This window comes from Anolis carolinensis, chromosome 3, assembly GCF_035594765.1.
Source record: "Anolis carolinensis isolate JA03-04 chromosome 3, rAnoCar3.1.pri, whole genome shotgun sequence".
Taxonomy (NCBI): Eukaryota; Metazoa; Chordata; class Lepidosauria; order Squamata; family Dactyloidae; genus Anolis; species Anolis carolinensis.
In genome coordinates this window covers 106,987,572-107,011,265 of record NC_085843.1, presented here as the reverse complement: position 1 = coordinate 107,011,265, position 23,694 = coordinate 106,987,572, and the positions used below count along the sequence as shown (strand labels likewise).

Sequence of the window (23,694 nt, the reverse complement as noted above, 5' to 3'; positions counted from 1 at the left end):
GACTCACCCACAGTGGCCAAGGTCTCCAGGTCCTCCAGGCGATACCCGGCGGCGGGCTCCAACGGCGGCGTAGGGCCGGCTGCAGGCAAGGCTTGGGGCTCGCCGCTGCCCACCGCCTCGCAGCCGCCGGGGCTCCTGGCCCCCACTTTGGCCCGCACGGCGCTCAGCGCCTCCATGGGGGAAGAGGCAGGCCAAAGGGCGAAGTTGGGAGTCGCCGCCTTCCTCGCTGCGTCTTTCTCGTCCCCTTCCCTTCCTCCCTTCCTTCCTTCCTCTCAGCAGCTGCTCCGGGCCGGCGCTGGCCTCAGTCTGGCGAAGCGGGTGCCGGCGCCTTGCATCGCGCCCGGGCTGAGTGATTGCCTGCCTCCGGAGAGAAGCGGTGCGCCTTCGCTCCTCTCTCTCTCTCGCTGTCTCGCGCTGACTGTTGCGCGCGCCTTTCCCGCCGGCGCCTGGCTGGCAGACAATGGGCTTTGCCGGGCGAGCGCCGGATCGCTCCCTCGCCAGCTAGAAAGCCAGCCAGCCGGTGGCACGCGGGGAGGAGGAGGAGGCGGGGCTGGGGCTCCCGCAGCTGCGGCAAGAGGCTTGGAGAGGGCGGGGCCGGGGAGGGAGAGGAGGAGGAGGAAGAGCCGCCGCGACCGCCCCTACCAACCGGATGGGGAGCCCTTCCACGCCTCGCCAGTCGAAAGACAGGTTCAGCACCCCGGTCTCCGGAAATGCGCCCAGATCTCAAGTTGTGTCCGCTCAGGTGGTGGAGAGAAACACCTCTAGGACCCCTTCCTTCCACACAGCTGAATAAAATCCCATATGTTCTGCTTTGAATTAAAATACAACAACAACTTTATTTATATACTGCCCTATCTCCCCCAGAGGACTCAGGGCGGTTTCAACCAGAGAAGTCAGCCATAGCAGAACAGGGTTGTTGTATGTCTTTCGGGCTGTGTGGCCATGTTCCAGAAGCATTCTCTCCTGACGTTTCGCCCACATCTATGGCAGGCATCCTCAGAGGTTGTGAGGATGCCTGCCATAGATGTGGGCGAAACGTCAGGAGAGAATGCATCTGGAACATGGCCACACAGCCCGAAAGACATACAACAACCCTGTGATCCCGGCCATGAAAGCCTTCGACAACACACATAGCAGAACACTTGATGAACCAACTTCAACACAGTATATTATTTGAGAACACAGAAATGCTGGACTGCTCTCACAACTATCATGTGAGACTACACAGAGAAGCCAATGAAATCCACAAGCATGTGGACAATTTCAACAGAAAGGAGGAAACCATGAAAATGATCAAAACCTGGCTACCAGGATTAAAAAAAAAACTCTAAAATCGGAACAGTAAATAAAGAACAACACTCAGAAAACAGGAATTACAGACATTAATCAATCAGGGGCAGCTAACATCTCCAAACAAAGGATTCCCCCAGGCAGGAATGAAGCTGGCAAGGCTATTAATGCTAATCAAGGTGATTAATTACAACATTCACACTGGCGTCCAACAGACAAGAGTTCTTTCTCCCACCCTGGACCTTCTAGAGATATATAAACCTCCCTTTCTTAGTTTTTCAATATACCTCACAACATGGCCATATAGCCTGGAAAATGCACAATAACCTGGTTTCCAAAACATTCAGTTGCCAATAGGAGACCATACAACAGAAGTAACATCAACAAACAAACAAAATCAACAAACATCAACAAACAAAAACATACCAACCTGTTAAAACAATATATGGCAGTGTGGACTCAGATAACTCAGTTCAAAGCAGATATTGTGGCTTAGAAGGCTGTGTGGAATGGCCCTAGGTCTGCAGGTCAGTTTTGTGCTATGCAAACTTTGTTTTCAAGATCACAATTAATCCAAAAGATTGAGTGTAAAGTGTGTCTGGAAAATCACCAAATCCTCCAGGATGTCTCATCAAGAACAGGCAAATGTTCCAAAATCTTGTTCCAAAAATTTTGGAACATTTATCCAAACACTTCTGTTTCAAAGCATTTTGGATAAGAGATTTTTATTTATTGTGTCAGAAAATTGAAGGTACAGTTATAATATATTTAACTTTTTAAAAGTTAAAAGCTTGGCATTCTGCTAAATGTCCTTTGACCAGAAACTGGCCACTTGGAGTGCCTCTGGTGTCGCTGCGAGCAGGTCCTTCATTGTTCAGCTCTCATCTATCAGCTCTAGCTTGCAGTGACATGAGAGAAGCCCCCAGTAACACATCCGGGCATTCCTCTGGGCAACATCTCTGTAGACAGCCCATTCTCTCACACCAGAAGCTACCTCCAGTATGTTCTCAAGTTGCTTCTGACACGATAAAAAAGGGCTCAGGTTGCATTGTGGTAGGTTGTCTGTGGTTTGCTCTTCTCTGCACTCACATGTCATGGACTCTACTTTGTAGCCCTATTTCTTAAGGTTGGCTCTGCATCTCGCTGTCCCAGAGCATGACATGAGATATGAGAGAAGCCTCCCTGCAGGATTGTAACACATCTGGGAGTCCCCTGGGCAATATGTTTGAAGACGGCTGATTCTCACACCAGAAGTGACTTGCAGTATGGATAAGGGATACTCAACTTATCATCATAGTCATCATAGGTGATCCCTCCTGGCTCACTATGACAGCTATCCAGAAGTGGAATATTTGCCATAGGTCTGTAAGTGACTGTAGAGACCTATTCTAGATCCGCATGGTCTTTTGCAGTGAGAACATAGATTTCCAAATGAGAGGCAGTCCCAATAAGGGTTTGCTTGATGTGTCTTTCTCTTGTTACTCCCTTTTGCCCTCTATTCTTGCCTCTCCAAAATCCACAACATTGTTGGCAACAGCTGACTTCCAGTTAGAACACTGGAGGGCCAGGGCTTCCTAGTTCTTACTGTTTATTCCACATTTTTTTAAAGTTAGCCTTAAGCCCATCTTTAAATCTCTTTTGCTGTCCACTGACATTAGTATAATAATAATAATAAAAAGGAAGTGGGGGAGGGATACTCAACCTGTAATCATCATCATCATCAGACAGTTGGATTACAAATTAGAATCAGGCCCCATCTACACTGCCATATTTGAAACTGCATAATATGGTGACTGTAGACTCATATAATCCAATCTAACTGCATTGAGTTGCATTTATATGAGTCTACACTGACCATATAAAGCATTTGCAAACTGCATTATATGACAGCATGGATGTTGCCCATGTTACTGTTGTAAATGCTACAACAGTTCTTGAATACCTTATAGGCATGGGGTAGTTGTGGCTGCCATGCTGCACTCTCAGTATGGTGTATGCTTGTGGAGGCATAAATTTAAGTGTCACTGTAGTTGGATAATAATGACAAGTCTGACCAAAGCACAGGCACATTAGATGGTTCAAAAAGTAAACTAGCATGGAGTTTTAGCCTTGTGGACATATTGAGACATGTAACCTGGGCTTAAATTAAAATATTTTTGTGATTGTATCTAACTATAGGGATAGTTTAATTAAAAAACACATTTCTGCTGAGGTCTTACCCAATTTTTAATAGAAAGAAAGTCATTTTGTATTATTCCCTCTAATGATGTTAACTGATAGAGTTTGCACCCTGACATGCCCCTAGTGCAGGCGTGAGCAAACTTCGGCCCTCCAGGTTTTGGACTTCAACTCCCACAGCCGGTAGGCTGTTAGGAATTGTGGAAATTGCAGTCCAAAACACCTGGAGGGCCGAAGTTTACCCATGCCTGCCCTAGTGACTTCACTGGGCTTGGGCCTTTTTTCTCTTTTGTTTTAATCCTCCAGAGCTATTCAAGGTGGGTCTCTGCTTAACCCACCTGCCATTATCTTCCCTATAAATTCTTTGGCATGGCTACAAACAAATCACAAATGAGCTAGAAGATATTGGTAAGTGTCTTGACATTCATAGAGATTGATAGATAAAGAGCCCAACACTTGCCTTTGTATTCCTGTGGCTGGAGGGACAATAGGAATCATAGAATCATAGAATAGTAGAGTTGGAAGAGACCTCATGGGCCATCCAGTCCAACCCCCTGCCAAGAAGCAGGAAATCGCATTCAAAGCACCCCCGACAGATGGCCATCTAGCCTCTGTTTAAAAGCTTCCAAAGAAGGAGCCTCCACCACAGTCAGAAACCTGATGTGGGTGAATGAAAACATAAGTCTGGATCCGAGTTGCATAGAAAGCTGTAAGAGTAAGACAGTAACCATTTAGACTGGTACGAACAACCCTTCTAAAGTTCTTGGACTGCAATTTCCATCATCCCTCGCTAATAGAGGAATTTTGGTGGGTACAGTTTACCAAAAGGACCATGTAGTGTTCACCCATTGCAGTCAGCCTTCTGCATCCATGCGTTCTGCACTTAAAGATTCAACTATACATAGCTTGAAAATATTCCTCCACCTCGCACACCCCTTTTTATTTTGCAATTTTATATAAAAGAAATCATTTTACAACATCATTCTAAAAAAGACTTGAGCATCCATGGATTTTAGTATCAATGTGGGGTCCTGGGACCAAACCCAGTGGATACCAAGAGCCCACTCTATTTAGAAAATGGTTTGTAACTGCCACTTCAACTGCTTTTGATTTTAGAAGGTGGGCAGTATGCTTCTTATAGCTCTCATTCTGAGTAGGAAATGATATGATGATAAAACCTGTACCAAATGCAAGCATGTTGCTTAAGTATGCACTAAGATGGTACAGTTGGCCAATGGTTACACCATCTGTGCAATATAGGTATACATTCATGTGCAGTGAATGCAGAGAACAGTAGCATGAATATTTCATATTGTTATTTTCTGCTCAATGACGCTTTCCATAATTGTGAAAGTTTCCATATGTACAAATAGCAAGCCAGAGAAAATGCACTCATGACTTTTATTTTTCTAGAGATAGCTACAAAATATAAATAAAAGATTAAAAAAACCTCAGGAGGCTCTGGATCAACTGATAGCAAAGCAGAAGGAGAAAGATAACTCTGGGAGCATAATGCCTCAATGTCTTCTCCTTAGATTAATAGAGCAATCTGACAGAAAGGAGAGGAGTCTGTTGGGGAAGGGAGCCAAAGTCAAAAGTATTCATGTAAGTATTTATTTATTGGAGAATTTCTAGCATTCCCTTTATCAACATGTCAAGTTAGTAAAATAAATAAAATCTCTTTGAAATAATCTAAAATAATGCTAACACTTTAGTAAATTTAATATTTTAGCAGTTTAAAACAGTTTAACTATTTAAACCAGAAAAACAAAAGCAAACTGCCAGATCAAAAAGCAAGCCTAGATCAGCAGAAATAAAAGTAATGTCAGCACTAATTGGGACTTCAAAGAGTAGGCATTGCACAGCCAAGGTGTTGCACGTAAGAAATTCCTTATCAGTGCCTTCATATTATGTACTGTTATCAAATTAGAATTGTTCACACCCTTCCTAAATCATATTGATTGGGCAAGTAAATGTGGGGAAATTAATGTATCAGCTCCAGAGTCATCCAGTTCCAGGATTATGTCAGTGAATATGTGAGCTTTGGGCCAGATCCCTCCTGATATACCCTGACATTGCTCCTTCTACTACAATCCTTCTAAAGTTTACAATTCAAAACCTCTCCAGACCCACGGACAACAAGCGGAACTATTGCAGAGCTTTCTGTGCCAATCAATGCATGCCCCTGTAGAGCAGTGGTTCTCAGCCTGTGGGTCCCCAGATGTTTTGGCCTTCAACTCCCAGAAATCCTAACAGCTGGTAAACTGGCTGGGATTTCTGGGAGTTTTAGGCCAAAACACCTGGGGACCCACAGTTTGAGAACCACTGCTGTAGAGGGAAAGATCCACAGGATTCTGTGCAACCAGTCATTCCTTGCCAAGGCTACAGGATGCATGGTAGAATCCATATTTATTCCTTGTAAAAATTCAGTTTTTAATACCACACTTTTTCAAAGTAATTTTCAAGAAGAAGAAAGAAAAACATCTGAAGATGAAAGAGTTCACACACTTTCTATGTGATTACATGCTAAAAAAATTGGTAGAAGTTGGAAACCTGAAATATTTCAGTGTGACTAGCTTGCTACATTGGCATTTTGGTTCTACATTTTGACTTCTTATCCATTTTTGGTGACTGACCATGGTGAGTTTCAAATAGGAAAGTCATTACAGTGAAAAAGTATTTCACATAGAATAATATCCCCTGGACTGACTTGTTTTCTCTCCCTCCCTCTTGTCCATTGTTTTAGCCAGTTGCTTTATGTGGCAATTTCACTCCCCTTGAAGTAAGAAAATGATAATGAGAATGAGGTTTTAATTACAGCTATCACAGAATAAATCATCTTAATGGGGATAATTACCACTACAGACTTGAACCACTAGCTCAGAAGGGGAATGCAAAAGGAAGCCCACATTTCTTTGACAAATAGACATGGAAGTTCTTTTTTTTCCCTTTTCAATAGGGAATAAAGTTGTTGTTTTATTATAAATGACAGATTGACACAAAAAAGGGCTTAAAACAGGCTTGCCCATTGCTATTGTATAGGAGCATTGTATCTTAAACATGTTTAAACTGGCTTAAGCTTGCAGTCTAAAAGAATGATAAAACTCAGAATGAGTCTACAATGGTCACTAAATTTAGTCCCAGTCCAGAACATTTATTCAGAGGCCAAACCCACTGAGTTCATACAGTCAGTGATCTTCCCTCATTCTTACCAGTCATGTTGACACAATTGCTAATGATAGAATGAGGTGCCTATGATAGCTTGGAGCTCTGTGACCAACTTTGAGTGTCAGCCAAGATCCTCCCCTTCCCCTGTGGTGTTGGCACATGTCTCATGTAGATAGCAGTCCAAGCTGAATCAGTTCCGATTCCACTGTCCAGCCTGCCCCAAAGTCATAGGATAGTTTGAAGTGTCCAGCAAGTTCTAGAGTTTCCCCATTTTGCTTTGAAGTGGGGCAAAATCAATTTGACCTTTTAAAACCCACAATATTCACTGGACATTGGCAAACAGTGGTAACAACCAGCAGTGGATCTGAGGTGAACCTAAGTTGTTTCATTGTGTATATTAGAGTTTGATTTAAATAATAATAATAATAATAATAATAATAATAATAATAATAATACCATGTGTTCTTGCTAATGCAGTATTCATAAGGAACAATAATTTTGGTGACAAGTGTTCATAAATGTTTGAGAAATCATCTCATCTCAATAACTGACTGAGGTAACCTATGAGCAAAGGCCATTACAATGAAAATGACAGGATGTCAACAAAGATATTATCAGGAAATTGTGCTTGAATTGTAGAATAGGGTACATCATGTTAAATAAGTAAATAATATCTTGTTTTAAACTCAAGTATAAACTGAGTTACAACGTATGCTACATTTCATACCAGAGTGTGGTTTTAGTACCTTTATTTTACTTTCGTAGTAATGGCTTTCCCTTTCATTTTGAATCTCAAAATAGGGAGCAAAACCCAGCCAAAACAATGTGAGACTAAATAGCTTTATTTTGACTGAGTTGTGATCTATACAGTTATATTCAAAATTCCTGGTACATGTATAAGACTAATGAAAAGATTTTTTTAAAAAAATTAGCCAGATATTTGTTTTTGATTTGAATTTTTTTTCATATACAGGCAGTACCTGAGTTACAAACATCCGACTTATAAGCAACTTATAGTTAAGAACAGGAGTGAGACAACAGGAAATGAGAGAAATCTGCCCCTAGGAAGGGAAATTCACCCCTGAAAGAGTTATCATGGACATGGGGAAAGGGGGTCTCCACTGAAGCTTTACCACCAAATCTTGTTTCTAGAGCAAGCCAAATTTTTCAAAATCCACCTATCACTGAGGCAGAAAGTGAGGTGAAATCTTCTGAACAGGGGAACTGACAGCAAAACAAATACCACCGGTGTTAGTCCTTCCCTATGCTATCCAAAGCCATCTATCTATCTATCTATCTATCTATCTATCTATCTATCTATCTATCTATCTAATCTATCATCTATCATCTATCTATGCCTGGAGTTACATTTAAAAGATGTATCTGTTCCAACTTACAAACAAACAAATTCAATTTAAGAACAAACCTATAGAACCTATCTTGTTTGTAATTGGGGACTGCTTGTATAATGGTTTTTCAGTATGACTCATGATTTGGTAAGTCACTTTATGTGACACAAGCATTTGCATTGATTGATCTGGATACAGAAGCCCAGATAGTTTCAATGAATCAGTAGAAGAGTTTTCAGTTGTTAAAAGCATTCTGTCACAGCCTCATTTTCATCAAAGAAATGCAAACTAATAATACATCTATTTCCAAACATCCTGACTTGTGATCTTATGTGTCAGAGCCCGTGGAAGCTTGGGCAGCAAGTATGGCAAGCTAGTTGCCCACAAGGAATTGTTAGTTCAACCCTAATTAAGTGCAATCTTGTACATACTTGGGCGTAGCCTTTGCTAAACAAAGTGGGAATTACATCTGAATAAGCATGTAGAATTGGGCTGTTGGTGTTCAATCATATGCTTATTTACTTAGGGAAAGAACCCTCTGGAATATTTACAGCTAAGAAAATTTGTACATGCTTTGTAATATGAAAAATAATACAGTAAGTTATTGATGTAACCTATTATCCAAACTGTTGCTAATATTGCTACAATGCAATTCTCTTCATAAAAGTCAAGTTCTACTTTGTGTGAAATAGCAGGAGTGGATGAAGCTTGAAGTTTTTCCCTAGGCTTGCTTTATACGAGTATTTATATGTGAACATTAGAAGTAAAGTTCATCTACCACTGGGTGTGGCTGGTGCCTAGCACAAAAAAAGGGTGCTTCCACACTACACTTAAATGCGTGCCGAAGTGGGTTTTAAAACCCCACTTTGCTATGGATTTAAGTGCCCCCCAAAAGCCTGGTATTTCTGGGGGGGGGGGGGTCTAGATGCCATCCCAGTAACTACTGAGATGGCACCTAGCCACCACAAAGCCTCCCAAGACAATCCTTAAAATAAAAAAACAAAAACATTCCAGGCTGCTATTAAGATGGTCCTTCAGTCTTCCTGCCTCATAGAAATGACATGCCAGGAGACAGGGAGGACGAAGAGAAAAATAGTTCCCCCCCCCCCCCCCCCCCGGCCATCTCCTGGTGCATAATTTCTATGAGCCAGGAGGACCGAAGGACCATCCTAATGGCAGCCTGATCAGTTTTTTATTTTATTTTAAGGGTTGTTTGGGTGAAGGGGGTAGGTGCCCAAAAGGAGCAAGATGGCTGTGGGGACTCACTCCCAGGTACAGTAGAGTCTCACTTATCCAACATAAACGGGCCGGCAGAACGTTGGATAAGCGAATATGTTGGATAATAAGGAGAGATTAAGGAGAAGCCTATTAAACATCAAATTAGGTTATGATTTTATAAATTAAGCACCAAAACATCATGTTATACAACAAATTTGACAGAAAAAGTAGTTCAATATGCAGTAATGCTATGTAGTAATTACTGTATTTACGAATTTAGCACCAAAATATCATGATGCATTGAAAACATTGACTACAAAAATGTGTTGGATAATCCAGAACGTTGGATAAGTGAATGTTGGATAAGTGAGACTCTACTGTAGTTCCAGTTGGTCCTGGAACTACCCGGGGGTGAGTCCCCACAGGCCCAATACCGCATTAGACCCAGGCTTTTCAGGAAGGCCCAGATCTAATGGGGAATCGAAACCCTGGTTTGATTCATATTAATTTGGTTTTACCAGAGGCGTTATTTAAACAGAGGCATCTCAGTTTAAAGGCCTGTCTCGATGGGCCCTAAGACCCCTTCTATACTGCCATATAAAATCCACATCTGCTTTTAAATGGATTATATGGCAGTGTAGATTCAGATAATCCAGTTCAAAGCAGATAATGTGGATTATCTGCTTTGATAATCTGGATTATATGGCATTGTAAAAGGGGCCAAAGAAAGGGCACATCTACACTGCCCACTTAGGTTAGTGTAAAACTGGCAGAGAAGGAAGTGATTTCACTGTGCAGATATGTGAAATTCTTGAAACAGTTTGATGTCTGCATGGTGGTTATATGCACCTCAGAGGCTAAACTCAAACCAGTTTCAGAAGCTGCAGTCTCTGCAGCTTTCCAGGCATGGAGAAAGCACTTTAGTTTTTCACCTCTCCCTGCCGCAATATGCATGAACTGATTGCCAGAGCACCCATCCCTTAATTGCTTTCACCATGCAATATGATTTACACCAAGCATGCTGATGTACATCAAGAGCTGTATTTCAGAGTATCCCTCAACTTTGCTTATCCCAGTTTAAAGCCCTTAATTAGCATTGCTTTGTCTATTTCTGGTGTGCATCATCTAAACACCATACTGTCAAGCTGCCTTCAAACTACATTAAATGGTCAGTGTAGATGTGCCCAAGTGTTTTCTGCACACTTACAATGTTTGGTGTGCGTTGCTGGATGCACTTTCAGACATATTCTCTCTCTCTATACACACGTGTGTGCACACACATACCAACAATATGGAGCTCTCCACAATAAGCATATTTGACTTTCCAGAACATCAAAACTTTTTGGACAGTTTGTATGCCTAATATATGTCTCAAAGGCTGGAGATGTGTGAATTTCAGATCCCACCTCATGAATATTACAGGTATTTCCATACTAAGTTTGCCTTATTCACAGTTTGCACTTTTAGTCTTCTTTACCAGTTTACCATATGACACAGGGTGTCTCAAAATCTACCCTATGGAAAAAATGCAATTTGACACCACTTTAATTGCCATGGCACAATGCTATGAAATCCAAGGAGTTGTAGTTTGGTGGGGCACTAATACCCTTTAAAGACCTTATAAAACTATGCCTCTCATGATTCCATGATACTGAGCCATGGCAATTAAAATGGTTTCCAACTGTATTAATTCTACAGTTTAGAGGCGCCCACCTTTTAGCAGGCTAATAAAAATTTCCTAAACCAGAAAGCATGAGTGAACAGGGAAAGACAACAGCTTCTCCTTTAATACTAAAACTCAGCCACTTTTTACTCACTACGTGTAATCCATTTTCACATGTGTTTAGTTTTTATGTGTTTTAACTGGTTCCAATGTGTACTTCAATATGTTTTAGACTAAACCTGAGATCTTAATAAACTTAATTAGTTGTTATTGTTGTTGTTGCTATTGCTATATTTATATCCAACTGTTCTTCCAGTTCAAAAGTCAGTGTGGCTTAAAATAGCTAGAAGTGTTTGTTGTGTTTCTTCAAGTTATTAAAGTGTTTTCTTGGCAAAATTAATTCAGTAGAAGTTTGGCATTGCCTTCCTTTGAGGCTGAGAGAGCATGACATGCCGAAGATTACCCAGTGGGTTTCCATGAGAGAATCCTAGTCTTTACTCAGAAATCTCCCAGAATCCTACTCCTCTACTCAAGTTTCTGCACCACATTGTGATCAGGGCTGTAGCCAGAAAAAAATTTCGGGAGGGGTTTTGAAAATTTCAGGGGGGGGGTTGAACCACTAACACCCCCCCCCCCCCAGCTACAGACCTGTCAATATCTGCTTGAGATAGTGCCTGGAGGGACTCTTAATTTTTTGCGTCTCATAGACTTAGCATGGGGATTTGGTTAACCAGTTAAAATTCATGAGTAAACCAGTTTTTTTTTAACCTGAAAAATTTGGGGGGGGGGGTTTGAACACCCACTACAGGCCTGCTTGTGATCATTGGATAGAGAATATAAATATTTAAATAAATAGAAAGATAATAGTTTCTTCTGGCTGTCTAAAGAGATGTAGTACTCTATCTCCCACTCCTTTTCTTAATGAGAGAGGATGCATAGGTAAGTACAACTGTACTTCAGTTAATGAAGCTACTGAGAACAAAACTTCTTTTATGAAGGCTTTTTGAGTTAAAATGGACTTTTTTCACTATTTCCACTTCACAAAAGCAAAAAAAAAAAAAAGCTTCTAAGTGGCCAGCCCAAGGGAGTCTATCAATCAAGCTTAAAGCTTTAGATGTGAATCAGCTTTCTATATGTAACAAGTGATCTGGGAGGAGGCTTATTCTTTAGGTTTCGGGCAAAGGTTTACTGGAACTAAAACATATTTACAGCATAGAGCTGATTAACGCTGCCCAAGAGGCTGATAATGATACTCAGAGAGATGGGATGTAGCAGCAGGAGATTCTCAAAGCCCCCACCCAGTTTACTATGAAAAAGATTAACCCTTTACATTAACATTTTGCAGTGACTCAGATCTCAGTCCTTCAGCAGAAACCTCAGAGAACTATGCTTATTTAGATTGCTATTGTGAGATGCTATAAGATAAAAATAAAGGAATGGGGAGGGGGAGGCAGTCTTCCTTGCATTTTCAAAGACATTAAGAGGTCTCCAGAAGGATCAACATGTTTTTTCTTACTTGTATAATTCTTACATGACCTGGTTGTTTAATTTCATTCATATATATATATATATATATATATATATATATATATATATATATACACACACACACACACACACACACATACATACATACATACATACATATACATACACACACACACATACACACACCATATTTCATTGCCTAGAAGTGCCCACTTCATATAAATCACACCTCCATTTTGGGGGTGGCAAAATTGGGATTTTGTTGTTCCTTGCATAATAGTTGCACCCTTTATTCACTTGCCTAACCTCATCTGCTTAACCGAGTGAATGAAGGGTGAGACTCACCTTGAAACTTAAGGGATTTGTAGCTGCAAAAGGACAGGCACACAGGCGAGTGAGGCTTATCCCATAGCTGCAAAGGGAGCAGGCTCATGAGTGAATGAGACTTCACCCACCTGCATGTTTGTCCCCTTGGAACTACAGGTCTTCTCTGAACATGAGAGAAGCCCTGTAGCTACATTTTTCACCATGTAATAGTCTATCAATAGTATTTTTTCTGTTTAAAAGGGGGGAAAGTGTGATGGTGTGTTTAGCCCAGTGAGCAAGGAGAAGGGGATGCTGGTTCAAGGATCAACATTGGAACTGAAGCCCAGCAGTGACAAGCAGCTTCCTCAGCCATGCATAGAAGTAGAACCCATGGAGCTAGCACTTTGCAGCCAGCAGTGCAAGTGCAAGCAAGCTCCTCTGAGAAGGTTGAGGAAGGGTTAAGTGTCCCAGTTTTTGTGGACCTGCAAAGTTAGGAAGCTAGTAAGTTGCCACCTCAGTCCTATGGTGCCACCTCATCTGAGCTTTGTCATTTTGGAGGGTGACCATAGGAAAAGCATGGAAAAAAAATAGAAAGCAGTGGCTGTAAACTACTGTATTGCTACTTTGACACTCATTTGCCCTTTTCCAGTTTGTATGATGTGGTTCTGAACTCTCTTCTTCAGACTGTGCCTAGTGGAGCAGGGCAGTATTACAACCAGTGGACCTGGCCTTGGCATTTCAGCTCTTTGATAAACAGGCTGTTAATTTGCTTAGAAACAAATGAAGTATATGTGGTTATAAAATGTGGGGAGCATTATGAAGTTCCTTCTCTCATATAAGAGCGGTGGGGGTGACTGTGACGTTGCATTGTTTGACTTCTGTGATTCATGAGGTATCTCAAGTTGCCATCCAATTTATCATCTAAACATAACCACTAGACTCTGGACCTTGTTCAAACATACACATTACGTTAATGACTCAGAGTTTCTCTTGCAGATGGCAATTGTGCAAGTCCAGAATCTGCATGTGATTTCAATTTATCCTGTTTTATTTTATAATGTAATGCTGACTTAATGTTGACAGAAGATCAGGATAAATGTTATAACATCTCTAGTGAATGCCTCATTTTTCTTTCATATTAAAATTACATATACATTACTAGTATGTCTAAATGGCACTGAGGGTAGGGGGCCAGTAACACTAAAAATGCAACACCTGTGGAATGTTTGGGCATAAGCAATTTAAGCAATTGCCTATGATCTCAGGTTTTATGGATTACATTTATTCAGAATTCATTTTAATGGAAATAATGTATTTTAATTAATCTGTTGAGTTAGCTGAGAACATATATTTTGTCTTCATTATTATGTTTCTCTGTGTCTCCTGACAAACCACTATGTAGGTAAAAAAAATACATTTGTTTGTATAGTGGGGGGCCTGGATCTGTGGGATATGGATTTGCAATTTCCAATAACTATAAATTGTCATGTCCCATATTAGCAAATGTCAACGTGGACACACTGAAGCATGTGCATTCATGTCACTATCATTTAAAAATATGGGACATGATCATTGACATTTTTCATATCCACACCAGGTCCTGGAACTAAACTCCCATGGATACAGTGGAGCCATTATATTTGGTAAATTCCTAAAGCACCCTTAGTACTCAGAATGAAGCTATTATACAAGTCATGAAAACAAATAAAATGCATTAAATATAACGAATCACAGGATTTCAAATAGCACCAATAGACATAGAAGATGCATTTCACAGGTTATGCCCCCTTATAGGTCTGGAATTTTTGAAGCCTTTGTGTGGTATTTAAATGTAAAATGAACGATATTAGCAGATAGCTAAAGGGAAAGGGAAGTATCTAATAATTGCAATTTATTTCAGCAATTGTAAGAAAAACTAGTTAATCAGAATGAACAGGCCCATGCTTTTATGCCAACAGAAGCAGTAGCTACACACCATTCTTCACTCACCATTGACTTATGCAATTACAACAGTTTTAGATCAATAAAAATAACATGCAACGTTTTGTGGAGCACTTCTGCGGATAGTGGAATATCTCCCTTTTGAAAGTTATCCTCTGCAAGACCTGACAGGGTAATTTGGAGGTGTCCCATCCCCCAGACTTGCCATAAGCTGGAGTCAACTTGTTGCTTCTTAAGGTATTCTACTTATGTTTCATAACACCTGAATAGAGTTCTGGAGATGGCAGCTAAGCTATGAAACAAGGTGTAGGGAAGCAAAAGGCCAGAGACTGGAAGATGGGGTAGGAACAAGTGAATACCCAGAAAGGTGCAAGAAAAGGGGAAAGAAGAAAAATAATATTGAAAGTGGGAAAAATAATTAAAAGAAGATGAGAAGTAGGAAGGTTTTTAGCATTTCAGAAATTAGGATAAGAGAAACTAGACAATGTTGGCTAGAATGAGAAAGTTTGATAGAAATTCACTTGGGGTGCATCTATGCTGTAGAATGAATGCAGTTAGACAGCATTGTGACTGATACAGTTTAGCACTATAGAATTATGGGGGTTGTAGTTTTACATGGTACTGAGCCTTCTCTGTCAAGTAGTGCTGATGTCTTACCAAACTACAACACCTGTTATTCCATAGAATTAAGCCATGACAGTTAAAGTGGTGCCAGACTCCATTAATTCTACAGTGTAGATGCCCCCTTGCTACTCAGCTAGACTAGTCTTAATTTAAACTCTTCTGCCATTTAGTGGGCACATCAGTTTGGGAAGAAAATCCCCACAAAGTGAGTTGAATGCTAATTATACAGTGAGGTTTTTTGTGTGCATTTCAACATCAGAGACAACTTTTGCTTGTAACAATGAATCATGTTTAAAGTGTTTGCAGAACAGGTTCTTTTTAAAGCTCAAGATTAATTATGTTGTGCTTACAATTAAGCTTTTTGTATCCAGCACAACAGTTTAAAGCATAAAACATCCTGCTTCAACAAGAGAAATTCATTTATGGGTCAAGGAGTTCAAATCTGCGTATCACAAGAAGGCAATTCAGCATTTGCATTTCAGTGGACTTTAAAGCGTAACCCTTCAGATTTTATTGTTCTGACAAATGCAAATATTTCCAATAACTGAACAATCAAGGAGGCATTAGTACAAAGGCTTACATGGCATATTCAGTAAATCAGGCTATTAATGCAGACAGCCTCAGTACATGTAAACAGAGCAAAAGTTAATTGCCCTTGCAGCTTTAGTAATGTACTTAGCTCTTAACATTAATACACTCATCCCTGCATTCTCCATTAAATATTTACTTTTGTATCAATGACATTTCATTTCATAACTGGGACTGATTACCTTCCCAATTTTGACAGAGTGCAACTGTGTTCTAACGTACCTCATTCCTGATACATTCCTACATTGTCACTTATAAGTTATTAGTCTTCACTATGTACTGTGTTAGTTGATGTTATACAAACCAAAGTCTATTTACGGGAACTCTAGTTTGGCTATTGGCTATATTCCAGTTAGAATAAAACATAGTTGTTTTTTTAACATTGTAGACTCCAGTTCCAGTTTGTATCACACTAGATCAGACCTGGTACACTGTAGCCCTCCTGAAGTTTTTGAATTGTAAATCCCATTAGCCAGTGATGAAGAATGATGAAATGTGATTTCCACAAACACTTAAAAAGATAAAAGCTGCCTGCTTTAAAGTGAATAGACTTTACCTGGAAAGGGACAAAGTGGGAGATAGCATCTGATTGATACTGACTGAAACCATTAATAAGAGGGTTTAGTTCCCATTACACTGTTATGACTACTTCAGAGTTTGGGGGGGGGGATTTATAATACTCAGAATCCCCTAGGCAGCTGGTAGACCTTTCTGTTTTCACAAAAATGAAAACTTGCTATATTTCCAATAGAAAAAATTACCCTGTACTGAAGTGATTTGATGCATTTGGATAATTTTGTTCTATACATAATATTCTACTCCTAACCAAAAATGTGTTGCCACATATAACACATTTTTCATTTCATTTTATATTTTGGATTTGGTACCTTTTGAAAACATGCTCCACATGTCCATTCTACTCACAGCAGCTTACAAAGTCTCAGGCCTTTTTAATTGGAGATGTGACGTCCAAAAGTTGAAATCTCTTTGTGCAAAGGATGTGGAGAGCTGACTGGTGTGTAGTTTGCAAGTACATTTCCATCCATGCACAGACAGAGTAACTTACAGACATTTATTGACCTACTGGATTGTGACCAATTGAAGAACAATGGTAGAAATTCTCAGTTAAAAGTACACCATTCTCATTAACAAGTGATTTCATTACAAATTTCCAGTTCATTCTGATGTTGTAACTGCATTTAGCACATAAATATTGCTAGGGAAGAAGATATCTAAAATGAGTTTCGCTGCTGTTTTCAGACCAGAGTAAACAACTGTCCATGTGTACTGGTCATTTTTTTACCACCACCATTCCACCTGACTCCAATCGTGTGGCAGCTACACACACACACATTTCTTAATGTCCACTCCATCAAAATGGCATTCAATATGTAGGAGATGATCTCTATTTCTCACAAGGGCACCAGTCTCAAAGAAATACATGCTAGGATGTATTCTTTGTTGTGTGTTTCAAATGGCACAAGACAGGCCAAGATCAAGTTCTTCGTTTATTGTTGTGGTCATTTACTTTAGCCAGTGTTGTCCCTTTTTGAAAATATCCAAATGTGAAACAGATGTGTGGTTAGTAAGAAATTTTTGTAAAGAGTTTGTATGCGAACTGTTCATCATGGAAAGGGTATGAATATGTATATGTTTGGCCTATAGAAGTATGACCTGGTAGTGTATATGGCACAAACTTCATGACCCAAAGAAAGTATGTTAATAGCTTCCTAGTATGATAATGTGAAATGCTGACTGCTAAGATGGAATACTGTTCTTTTGGAAGGTTGCAAGAGGAAGGTGGATTAAATATTCAGAACAATTCATTTCAAGAGAAAGCATTCTTACTCGCATCAGGTTACAGAACTTAAGTTTTAAAAGCTCTTATCATTTTAGGAAATGCAAATACCCATAATACTCGCGCCAAACCCCCACTCCAGCCACTTGATCACAGCAAATCTTTTGTGTGAAATAAAGAGGCTGAAACATTTTTGGGAGCTAGTCTAAAATATGATTTTAAAGGTCTTGTGATGGTGTTTTTAAAGAATTGCATCAATAGAACACACAAACATATGTGGTAGGAAGAGTATACTTGGCCTTCTGTATCCACAGATTCTGAGTCCACAAATTCAGCCATCCTCAGCTTCAAAATATTACAAGAAAAAAATATCCAAAAAGCAAACCTTGATCTTGCCATCCTATGTTTATAAGGGTCACCATTTTACTACAACACTGTATAATGGGACTTCGGAATCCACTGATTATGATATCCACATTGGGTCTTAGAAACACAGCAGATATTAAAGTCCCATTGTACTGTATATAGCATGGGTGAGAATGATGCAGCCTTTCAGATATTATTGAACTGTAGTTCCCAGCAGCCATATGCCACAAAGACAGGGTGAGAAATATTGGGAGTTGCAGTTCAACAACACTTGAAAGCCACAAGGCTCCCATTTCAGTGAATGTGTGTGTGTATTAGGGATTATACAGTTATATGTTGCTGAGATTAAGGTTCCCAAAGTTTCAGAGTTCCAGCTAAAGTCTTAAGGAAATATTTTTCTTCTCCAGTCTTCAGAAAGGGACATAAATCTTGCAGTGAGCACTGCTGGATGGATTCATTTTTGTATGTGAGAGGAGTTTAAAACACCAACATCCTTGTTTGGTCCTTTGCATGTAGCACTTGTGCAATGCTGATGCACCAGACAGCCAAAAGTAAGGATAGGACCAGGGAGTAGGGTTATCAGATCCCAGTGTTTGACCCTGAGTTGCCAGGTCTCATGGGTCATTTTTAGGCAGGAGATGAGGGTGCAAAACCTGTGATCCTCTGTTGTCCTTGCAACTTTCAAAAACCTATGGGGAGGGAAGAGTCTGCATATGATGAACTTCCTCCTTCCCTCACATTCTTTGTAGCGTCAGAGGCTGCATCCATCTTCGGACTTGAAATGTAAGGGCTACATTAAATATTCCTTATCGCATTCTCTTAGGTAAGTGAGAAGGGATCAACTCTTAATTTTACCATGATTTGGAAACAGCCCTTTTAGTTTAGTCTTAATATTCAAACAGAACCCCCTCCCCCTCAAAGAGGGCATGGGGTGATCCTGAACCACAACTCTACTAAAAACAGAAATAGTAGGTGTGTGTACTTTGATGCATTGCTTCATTGTAGGGAATGGGACAGCACCACCATAAGTCATGAGCCTTTATGTTGTATAAAATCTTGCTGTAACAAAACAAGGACTTTGAGAAGAAACATTTCCTATGGTCTGGTGATGAAACTTCCATAAGGCCCAGAAGCATCACAAAATCTGGAAAGAATTACTAGATGCCATATTTGCTGTTGTCAAAGATGCACGAGATACGAGTGGTAATAGGAGTGGCTCCTGTCAAGCCACCCAAAAATGCTTAGTTTATTTCTTCTTTGAGTTTGCATATTACATGGTGGTTAGTAGGCTTGAGCGATCCACGAAAAAATTGATTCTAAACTCGTTTCAAAAGTAGAGGGGGGTGGCGATTCGTTTCTGAAGTCATTTCCGAATTTTGCCCCCAAAAAATTTCGAAATTAACGAAAATTCGTTATTTTCTAAATTAATTCGTTAATGGCGGACGCGCATGCGCAGTGGCCCAAAAACAGCCCAAGAGGGGGGGGCAGTTAGGGGGCTCTCCTGCACTCATTTTTTCAGCTATACTGATCAAATTTGTCCTTATAATCCAAGATATTCGCTTATCCAAGCTTCTGCCGGCCCGTTTAGCTTGGATTAGTGAGACTCTTCTGTATTAAAGAAAATGTTGCATCAATAACACATAAAACTGCTGTCACAGTCAGCATACAGCATTACCTGCTTAAAAAACAGTGGTGTAAAAACACGGCTCTGGTCCGAGGGCTGAATACTTCACAGAGATGAGGTAGTTTGACAGTTAAAAATCAATAAAGTGCGAAATACTCTTGGCCTGGCAACCAATTCTTCAATAGGCAACGATCCACCACACAGTCCTCGAAGGCTTTTTGGAAGAGGAAGGTTTTAAGGCTCTGATGTTAGGTTCATGTTTCTATGGAGTTGAACTAGAGGGAAGACTTGTGTGTGTCTGGTGTTATTAAAGTTCTCTAGCAGATGAGCTGGAAAGAGGGAAATGACTTCTGTTGGTATACAGTTTCAGTAAAGTTGAGGAAGTAAAATAATGAAAGATATTGTCTTTAATGGAGTAGAAATGAAACCAAAGAACTTAAACAAACATAGCACAAATGTTGAGACAAAAGAAACCATGAAGACATAACTCATTGTTTTTAATAGCAATACAGAGTTTCTGAGTGGTTTGTTTCTCTACTTATGAGTCTGCGGAAGATTAGCATCACATACTGTGGACCACACCCGCTCAAGGCGATGGGACAGTGAAAGAAGACAATTTTGAGAAGTGGCGAAGGCCAAGGTGTCCCGCTTTCTGCGGTGTGATTCCACCCTCTTCTATCGTCCTGCCAACAAGCCAGCAAACTGAAGTTCCCACGCCACAGAACCTGCGCCCACACATCAATAGCAGCCGCAAAGGCACACGCCCTGACGGGCAAATGGCACCGTCCGCGTGCGCGGCCAGAGGGCGAGGTGACCATAAGGTGGCCGTCCCGCGGCGACAGCGTCGACCACAGCCTCTCAAGGCGAAGGGACAGTGAAAGAAGACAATTTTGAGAAGTGGCGAAGGCCGAGGTGTCCCACTTTCTGCGGTGATTCCACCCTCTTCTATCGTTCTACCAACAAACCAGCAAAAAACAGTTCCCACGCCACAGAACCGGCGGCCACACATCAATAGCAGCCGCAAAGGCACACGCCCTGACGGGCAAACAGCACCGTCCGCGTGCGCGGCCAGAGGGCTAGGGGACCCTAAGGCGGCCGTCCCGCGGCCACACCGTCGAGTACACTGCCTTTCAAGGTGATGGGACACTAGACAACCATTTTGACAAATGGTGGCCAAGGCCGAGGTGTCCCACTTTCTGCGGTGATTCCACCCTCTTCTATCGTTCTACCAACAAACCAGCAAAAAGCAGTTCCCACGCCACAGAACCTGCGCCCACACATCAATCGCAGCCACAAAGGCACACGCCCTGACGGGCAAACGGCACCGTCCGCGTGCGTGGCCAGAGGGCACGGGGACCATTATTCGGCCGTCCCGCGGCCACTGCGTCGACCACACCCGCTCAAGGCGATGGGACAATGAAAGATGAAAATTTAGAGAAGTGGTGGCCAAGGCCGAGGTGTACTACTTAATGCGGCAAGACACAGCCACAAAGGTTCTGATGGACCGTTATCTCTGTAAAGTGAGACTCTGCCGTATTCCTTCACCAAATATGTCTTACCGAAGGATCCACATCAATTATAACAATGTTCTTTCTGTACAGGAACTGCGAGGATCTGGAGAAGACCTAACAGTCATGGCTCATTCCCGAAATATTTTTGGACAAAAAAAGGGTAGAGATTTGAATGTAATCCGTTCTGAACCCAAAGCGGAAGCATTTCCTACCTTGGCTTTTATGGACTAAGTTCCCCCAGAATATCCTTCTTCCCATCCAGAATCATTATTACAGGAGACAAAACCTATAGGAACCTCAGGGAACGGCCCCTAGAGATTGATTTACCCAAAAACGAAAGTGGGCAACGGTGTGTGATGATAAAGACGAGAACGGAAGGGAAGAGAGGAAGGAAAGCATGGTAGGATAGAGGAGAGAGTTGTTGGACATAGGCCAAAGGGGCAACCCCCCCCACCCCCCAACAGAAATAGCCAAAGTTAATCAGAAGCAGAGCTGCTTAAAGGAGGAGAACTGTTGTTCTAGGAGGCGTCGGTGTCAAAATCCAAATTGGGGAAATTCAACACGGGAAGGTTGGCCTTCAGGAAGACCAGTTTCTCAACTGTTTGAGGGTCCAGCAAGCTGCGGTGGGGCGTGACTACATCTCCCGCTAGGCTGAAGACCCTTTCGCTCTGCACGCTGGTGGGAGGACAGCTGAGGAACTGGCGGGCTACGTGCGACAGACCCGGCCACATGTGATCACGTGAAGCCCAATAGGCCAATGGATCACAAGAAATTATCTCAGGAGGCTCCTCAAAGTACCTGTTGACCAAGCATTCGGCCGAGTCTACCTTTTGAGCAGAAGCCAGCAAAGTGGAATCTTCCGAGCAGGCTAGTATGGCCACCGTCTCTGCAAAGAAAGCGTTTCCTGGTCGCGGCTGGAGATCCGTAACCCTACGGCAACCCCCTGCCGGCTCCCCGGTACTATCACTCTCGCCACTAGCACTAGTGCTGGGGGTGGCAGGCATTTCCGGTAGAGGGGCCGCTGTGCCCATTTCCCCCACCCTGGCAGCAAAGACCTCCCTCACAAGGTTAACTAGTTGGGCCTTCCATACGGTAAACTCTTTTGGGCAGACGTTGTACTTTAGCCGTGGATCACACAAGGCCGCCAGCATATGGACCTTGCTGGAAAGAAGTGGCTCTAGGCGTTTCCGTACAGCAAAGGACAACCTCCTCACCACCTCCTGGACCGGCGGTGTCAGCGGTCCAGCCAGGGAGTCCAGTGTTCGACCGGCCCCAAGCCTTTCTAGGTGCCTCCTTAGCCCCAAGACCATGGGCACTGCCTGGCTAAGAAGGGCTTTTGATTCCGAAAGGGTCTCTGTGGCATGTTTGAATGGCTTTAGGACGTCTACCAGCTGGGAGATGGTGTCCCACTCTTGCTTAGTTGGAACAAGCTTGCTAACAGGCGCAACCAATATAAGGGAGATGCCGTGTACCGCCTTCTGCTGCTCGACCATGCGTTCGAGCATCTTATAGGTTGAATTCCACCGGGTAGAGACGTCCTGGAGCAGCTTGTGCTGCGGGAGGCCTTCAAGGCTCTGCCTGTCTCTCAGCTGCCGGGCTGCCTTGATGCTCCTGTGGAAGTAGCCCGCGATCTTTCTACAGCGCTCGATCAGCAGGGCGATGTTTGCGGTGCTGGCCGGCTGCTCTTCCGGGCTCTTTAAACCTTCCTTGACGGTATTGTGAAGCAAGTGGGCCATGCAGGTGACATTCAAAAACCCTGCACTTTCAACCGCTTTGATCATATTTTTACCAGCGTCAGTCACCATGAAGCCCCTCCTCATTTCTTCCGGCCTGCACCGCATCCACTCCCCCATCATGTTTTCCAGATAGCTGCAGATGGTCTCTGCCTTGTGATCACGATCAACTACCTCCAAAGCGAGGAGTGCCCAACGATGGGATGTATCCATACTGCCTTCCTTCTCCCACCAATGTGCCGTGAGAGAGAGGTAGGAATGGCCTCCTCCCAAGCTTGACCAAATGTCAGAGGTAAAATGGATGTGTCCTCCCATGGCGCTACGCAACATCTGGATAATGCGTTCCTTGCAGCCCTCGTACAATCCGGGAATAACTTTTCTGGAAAAGGTGTGACAGGAGGGGATTTTGTAGCGGGGGCACAGGCGTTTCATAAGGCGGATGAAGCCTTCATGTTCAACCAGGCGGAAGGGATGGTGATCAAGGGCCATCATCTCTCCCACACTTTGGGTTATCTGCTGGGGTGTGGGTAATGTTTCCCCCGTTCTCTTCCTTGCTAAAGGCATGCCCCAATCCTCCAAGGTGGACTGTGTCTGCCTTCCACCATCTACACCAGGAGAACTTTGTGTGCTAATGCTGCCACTGCAAGGGCTTGCAGCTCCCCCTCCTACCGATATCGAGGGATGGTGTCGCTTCATGTGAGAGCTCAACCCCGAGGTTGCAAGATGTCTCAGGTCTCTGCCTCTGCTGATATTTGCCCCACAGTGTCTACAAACTGCCAAAGTGGCACGCTGAGTGTGGACATGGAAATGGTCCCAAATATATGACCTTGGCCTCCCCACAGCCACTGT

General features: G+C 42.2%; 1 protein-coding gene across 1 annotated transcript in view; it reads right to left on the bottom strand.

Moving 5' to 3' along the window:
* The window catches only part of prkx (protein kinase cAMP-dependent X-linked catalytic subunit), a 76,321-nt gene extending 75,778 nt beyond the window's left edge, over positions 1-543 (bottom strand). The window contains exon 1 of the mRNA XM_003218827.4: positions 8-543. Within this exon, the coding sequence (XP_003218875.1) occupies positions 8-176 (169 nt within the window). The 5' untranslated portion in view covers positions 177-543. The remainder of the gene's footprint in view (positions 1-7) is intronic.
* Between the last annotated feature and the right edge of the window lie 23,151 nt (positions 544-23,694).